Below are 6891 nucleotides of genomic sequence, written 5' to 3'. Positions count from 1 at the left end.
ATCTATAAGACTATTGTTTAGAATCGGTGCCAAGGAAATCAAATAGATAAAGCTATCAAGACTTTAATTTTGAACTTTTTATATTAATAAAATGTAATTGATTTTTATTGATGATAACGCAAGAAATATATATTTTTTTATACAAATAATTTTGATAATATTAAAGGATATTTATTTGTTATTGGATATAACTAGTTTAAAAGCCCTAAAAAGCATAATGACATTTTATAATCATAAAGTTTGTAATTTTCTTCGAAAACAAATTAGATTAGAGCATTGGAAAACAGAAAGTGGAAATACGTGTAAAACATGGCATCCTCTCTGCAAACCGGGTTGTGTTTTGTTATTATTTGTTTATGTGCGGTGCATTGCCAGTTCCAAGATGATTCCTGTCATTCATATGCAGGAGGTCAAGTTTATCCACAAGAAACCAAACGCACAATAGGTCACACTATTCAATGGAGCCAAGCCGTCAGTAAGTGAACAAATATTGAGTCACTGTCTAACTTCTCTACTGAGTCACTGACTGAACTGTAGTCTACAGTGCTACAGACTCTACTCTACTCTACTCTAACTCTAGAGTTACTCTAGACTAGTCTAGACCATATACTATATATGTAATATATAGTCTATGGTCTAGACCGACTAGGCTCTAGTCTAGGTCTAGATTTAGATCTTGAGTCTAGTAACTAGTAAGACGTTAGAGTTTAGAGTGACAGTTAGATCTAGAAGTTAGACGTCTACTAAGACTAAGTGTCTAAGTCAAGTGTCACTAAGTCTAAGTCTTAGACTAAGTTAAGTCTTAATTTACTTAGACTAAATTAAGACTTAGATTAATTAGATTTAGATGAGATCTAATTATTAATAATATTAATAAATGTATAAGATTAAAATAATTAAATAATTATTTATATATTATTTTTTTTAGATCTAGATTGAGATTCTAATACTAGATCTATATATAAACTATATTATATAATAGACTCAAGAAGTCTCAACTCAAGACTAAGACTAACTTGTGACTAAGACTTGTCAAGTCGTCACTTGTCAAGAGTCTCAATAATATTATAAGTACCAGGTGACTGAGCCTTGCTCAGATGAATAATTAGTTAAGGAAGGATGGTATATAGACTCTATACCTGAAGTCATTTTGGGAATATTTTTGTAATTACAAAAATGAAAAATGAACCTTTTACATTGTATCTTTTGCGTAAAACTAATGGGCTATTATTGGCTTGGAAGAAAGTCTTTGCAATGTAACTTCTAAAATGGTTACGTTCTGCCATTTAACATTGAATTTAGTTTATTCATTATGGCTTTAGTACGAAGCATCAAGTGATGTAAAATCTATACGTTATAGGGTAAAACGTGCACCTTGTAGCAAAGTAAAATTTAAAATAGCGCATTTTTTTCCTTTATCTAAGAAACATTGAGTTAGTATTCTAAAGAAGCAATATTGTGGGGCATCTCTGTTATGCCGACCACCTTTTATCTTTGTTTTGAAGACCATGGTTGATGGTAGATCAGTGTGTATAACATCATACATGGTCATGGTGGTAGATTTAGATCTTTGTGATTGTGTTGAACATGGTAGATATAAATCTAAATCTTTGAGATTGTGTAGAACATGATAGATTGAAATCTAGATCTAGATCTTTATGAATGTGGAGAACATGGTAGATCTAGAACTAGATCTTTGTGATTGTGTAGAACATGGTAAATCTAGAACTAGATCTTTGTGATTGTGTAGAACATGTAGATCTAGATCTAGGAGAACATATAATATATATATATGTTAGTTTAGTTTTTGTTGTTGTTACTTTCTTTTATTATTTTTAAATGCATTACTATCAATCTCATTCTGGAAGTACAGTTTTATAACTTTTGACTCCACAGTTTCTAAGCCTGCACCAGATTGGAATGGAACTGCTGTCATTAAAGGTGAATTTAAAGACATCAAGTTGTCAGACTTCAAAGGGAAATATTTAGTGTTTTTCTTTTACCCATTGGATTTGTGAGTATCTGTTTTGACACTGATTTTTATTTATTTCACTTATTATTCTGTGATACAAAATAAAAATAGCATTCTCATATTTTTGTCTTTTCCAGTACATTTGTCTGCCCTACTGAAATCATTGCTTTCAGTGATAGAATAGATGAGTTCCAGAAGATCAATACAGAAGTGGTTGGTTGCTCTGTTGATTCTCAGTTCACTCACCTTGCATGGTCAGTCTCACTCTTATAGTAACCAATTGTTCATGTTTTGTTCAGAGTCTTAAGTGCTAAAGCTTTTTAGTCATGAACATTTCCAATTAATATTCTTTTTTTTTCCCATCAGGACTAATGTTCCAAGAAGTCAAGGTGGACTGGGTAAGATTAATTACCCCTTGTTGTCAGACATCACCCATGAAATCTCTAAAGCATATGGTGTATATCTGCAGGACTTGGGGCACAGCTTGAGGTAAAACTTTCTTGAAGAGGATAAATATTTCCTTTCTTTATTATTGCACCCCTAATGCTATTGTATTTTGTTATATTTTTAAAAATAATAATTTTTATTTTAGAGGCCTCTTCATTATTGACCCTAAAGTATATTTTTTAAAATAATAATTTTTATTTTAGAGGCCTGTTCATTATTGACCCCAAAGTATATTTTTTAAAATAATAATTTCTATTTTAGTGGCCTGTTCATTATTGACCCCAAAGTATATTTTTTAAAATAATAATTTTTATTATAGAGGCTTGTTCATTATTGACCTCAAAGTATATTTTTTAAAAATAATAATTTTTATTTTAGAGGCCTGTTCATTATTGACCCCAAAGTATATTTTTTAAAATAATAATTTCTATTTTAGTGGCCTGTTCATTATTGACCCCAAAGTATATTTTTTAAAATAATAATTTCTATTTTAGAGGCCTGTTCATTATTGACCCCAAAGGAACTTTGAGACAGATTACAATGAATGACCTCCCAGTGGGTAGATCAGTTGACGAGACACTGCGCTTGGTGCAAGCTTTTCAGTACACTGATAAACATGGAGAGGTTTGCCCTGCTGGATGGAAACCTGGAAGTGCTACAGTAAGTCTTTAATCATTAACCCAAGCCAATGCCATAGCAGTGAAGTATGGTTGTGCGGGCTGAAAATATTCTGAATTAACCATGAAGAGGTCTGTCAAAGTTTAGGTTATCAAATAAGGATGTTGAAGAGGGGAAAACAACTGACAGATGAGTGACAGAATGACATGTGTTTATAGAGTGGCTTATATCATTCCAAAAGCAGTCTTTTTTGGTGACATGAAAAGTCGGTCAGCGTAACAGAGGTGCCCCACGGAAACGCTTTGAAGATCAGCTTAGGTGCCAACTTGCTTCAACTGACATAGAAGAGAACACCTGGTTACATGGGGGCTTCAGAATGAGACAGCTGTAGGTCACTTACAAAAGCCGCGGGATACACATGCCTACAATGGTTTAGTTGGTCTAGCTGTATGTAGCTACAAACAAATGGCAGTGTAATCAATATATGCAGTAAGAAGTGAAATAATTTTTATCAGAAAAAAAAAAGGAAGAAAGGTTATTATCCTAGATAAGTATACCAACACCACTTTCAGATATGAAAGTGAAATATTGACACTAGTGTCAGACTGAAAAGGACACAAAAAGTGCATAATACTACACACTAAAATTTCAAAATGTCTGTATGAACTGTAAAAGAAAGAATCATATCAATATCTCCCTCAAGTAACAATAAGAAATTGTCAAGAATTTTATATGCCTACAATCATTTAGTTGGAGGAACTGCCTGGAGCTACAAACAGTCCAAATTAATCAACACGCTATATTTTAATTTATTCTGAGCTGTGAAGTTTATTAATAAGTATCCACTGTAAATAATGTTCATTGGTCTAAACTAAAAACTAAAAATTAATTATTGTGCTTGTTTAGAAATAGTCTTGCTAGGAGATAATTAATTAATTAATAAAATGTGAAAATAAAATATTGTGAGACTTATGTTCTAAAAATGATTCATGGCTAATTGCAACAATAGAGTTAAGAGTAAAAATGGTTGGCATTAATGACTTACATTATTTGACGTTATACAAATCTCTTTGCAGATTATTCCTGATCCCAAGAAATCAAAGGAATATTTCAAGCAGCAATCTAACGATGAACTCTAATTTTCTAGTCCCACGTATTGAAAAGTTTTATTTTAATTCATATTCTGACTTACAAATGTGGCTAATTTTTTTTTAAAATTGTTAATTGGAAAGTTTAAGCAGGCATCATGAGTATTTTGACATTTTCAGCCCTTATCCACACGGCTAAAACATTTTTATAAATCTACTTACACACAAATAATAAAGAAATTTGATTTTATGCCAGTGAAAAATTGATTTTTTTTATCTGCTCTTTTTGTTTTTTCATGGTGTTTGGGTGCTTTTATTGTTCCATTGATTCATGACTTTACATTAATTTAGGTTTTCAAGGTGCTTAAAAGTTGAATAAAAGGTGTGTGGTTGAAATACTTTTAAAAGTCACTGAGGCATGGCAGATGTTTTTTAGGGTGATTCAAGGCTTGAGTGGGAATAGAAGTTTCTAATGATCAGTTGGCACATTTATATTCAAATTGTTTTCTTTCCATTTTGTTTTGTCATTGTTCAATATTTGAAAACTTTTGTATTACCAGTTCAGTGCATTTGTTGTTGGTCTATTCTTAATTTTGAAACAATTTTAGAAACAAATTATTATCTAAACCAGCATTTCTCAAACTGGGTACAGGTATTTTGTTTTTCAAAGAATATAAATCTTTTGTATTAGCATTGTTATCATAAATCCATATTTGAGTATTAATCAAGTAAAAGCAACTTTACTACGGATGCTTAAAAAATTTAATTATGCAACATCATATCTTTTAAGTAGAGGCATCTGCAACAGCATTAATTCAAAACTGTCTTTTAAAGAAGACATTTCAGTATCTCTTCTCCTTTGTGATTCCATGACATCTTTATTGTGTTGAATCAGTCAAATTTCTCTTGATTGGTACCATTCTTCTGTCGAGGTCAATTTCATGAAAAAAAAAATTGCCATCTATAAGACATCTTTCTGAACTCCAAAGTGAACTCACAACTAATAGAAGAGTATCTGTTTTTTTTTTTAAAATAAGAACACAGCTCATTATACTTACCATCTTGACATGATTGGCCTACATCTGTTTGATTTTGATCCTCAAACACATAGGCAGAATTTTTAGTCACTGCCAAAGTTTGATTGGTGAAGACAAGACCAATGGGATGCTTCATTTTCTAACGTCTCACACGCCTGGCTGTTGACAACATCTTTGTTCTTTTGACGTCTTTTTCATGAAAAGAAATTTGCCATCTTCAAGACATCTAGCTGAACACAAGATAAACTCACAATTATCAAGCACATTACAAATACATATGCTCTATTGCTGCAAATCTCTCTCACACTTTAGTATTGGCCTGTCACACCTTTTTATTTTTCCCCCATACATATAAAAAATTGTATTTGTGATTCTTTATTTTTTTTACATTTCACAATTGTTTTAAGATAAATTTTGTTTTTTGGCGTCTTAAATATAATATTTACAAAAGATTTTTACTAAATTATTAAATTTTCACTACCTTTACTATTTTAAATGTGAATAGACCTTGTTTTTAATAACATAACTAAATAAAATTTAGCTCTTGTGGTATGAAGGAAGAGTAACCTTTTATGAAGGGAGAGTAACCTTTTAGGGATTGCGGGCACGACATGCCTAAAGTGTGCCGATGTGCCAAAAACTAAAAACTCAGTTTTTGAGATCATGATTGACATGTGTGCCATTATTTAAAAGATATAATTTAGTTACATTTGTAATTGTTTATTAATAAATATTGGATAACACATCTCCTAGAGCACTATTCTGTAGAGAGATTCCACTTCACAAACAATACTGGTTTGCTTTGATTGACTTTTCTTCTGTAGCTGAAATTATTGCTATTTCACTGTCTGTAACTTTCTTTAAGCACAAATTACCCAGAATGTTGTTTTAGAAGTTTTTGTATATTGTGTATCAGCCAAGAGAATGCTACTGTGGCCTGGTGCAAGGTGGCAATGTAAAAAGTAACTGGAGAAAATGACAGACAGATAAGTTTTGAATTGTAAACTTCGTATTTACTTACTCAACTTGAATAGTTGACCTTGAATTGGAAGACATTTTTGTAAGTAATGTGAGAAGAGTATTGAACCCATTCCTACTACTTTAAGTATGCTCCTCTACCTGGATGTGATAGAGATGTGTATGGTGGCATACATGTACTTCACTTAGTAAGATCAAAACTTAGTTTCAAGATGCATAAATAAAATTTATCTCATTTTGTTTAAAACCCACAATAACACAAAACAACATCACAAAGAGTAGATTCGTGGTTAAAGGGTTCATTCATTCAAGTTATTTGAGATCTTATGCTGTTTATTGTTGAAAGAATCTTTAAGTATTTCAGAGTGCTGTTATTGTGTTGCTAAAAGGATCTCTCACTTTGTTATTGTTTGAATCACTTAAAGTCATGCAATGTTCATTCATGGTTTAAAAGTATCAATTATTTGTTTACTATGTTTGAAAATGATTGTCTAATTAAAATGTTGTTTTTTTGTGTTATAGAAGATCTTTATTGATTAATCAATTAAGATGTATCTTGACTTTTCTGATTCTGTCTATTTATAATGAAGCATCACATAGATCTAAAAATAGTCTTATAATTCTCATGAAATGCTAAAGGGGGGGGGGGGTTTGGTTAACATCATATTGAATAGAAGTTGTTAGAATTGCTTAGGTTATATATTTTTTTTTTAAAGTCAGTCTTCTGCTGAAATATGATGTTTAAATCTGA

General features: G+C 31.2%; 1 protein-coding gene across 1 annotated transcript; it reads left to right on the top strand.

The window, feature by feature from the left end:
* Positions 1-273: 273 nt before the first annotated feature.
* Positions 274-5151, top strand: LOC106075552 (peroxiredoxin-1). Its single transcript, XM_056032261.1, has 6 exons — positions 274-475; positions 1897-2014; positions 2110-2226; positions 2339-2461; positions 2914-3079; positions 4114-5151. The coding sequence occupies exons 1-6, from the start codon at positions 310-312 to the stop codon at positions 4174-4176; spliced, it is 753 nt and encodes a 250-aa protein (XP_055888236.1). The 5' UTR covers positions 274-309; the 3' UTR covers positions 4177-5151.
* The last annotated feature ends 1740 nt before the right edge of the window (positions 5152-6891 follow it).

Source organism: Biomphalaria glabrata, chromosome 6 (assembly GCF_947242115.1).
Source record: "Biomphalaria glabrata chromosome 6, xgBioGlab47.1, whole genome shotgun sequence".
Taxonomy (NCBI): Eukaryota; Metazoa; Mollusca; class Gastropoda; family Planorbidae; genus Biomphalaria; species Biomphalaria glabrata.
The sequence above is the reverse complement of the archived record's forward strand: the minus strand, read 5'-3'. Positions and strand labels throughout refer to the sequence as shown.

Bases quoted from the DNA above. Each gene is read 5' to 3' on its own strand.
- LOC106075552 (XM_056032261.1), top strand. From the start codon at position 310: ATGGCATCCTCTCTGCAAACCGGGTTGTGTTTTGTTATTATTTGTTTA. The intron at 2,227-2,338 runs GTCAGTCTCACT...TTTTCCCATCAG, and splicing joins CAGTTCACTCACCTTGCATG to GACTAATGTTCCAAGAAGTC. The intron at 3,080-4,113 runs GTAAGTCTTTAA...ATCTCTTTGCAG, and splicing joins GGAAACCTGGAAGTGCTACA to ATTATTCCTGATCCCAAGAA.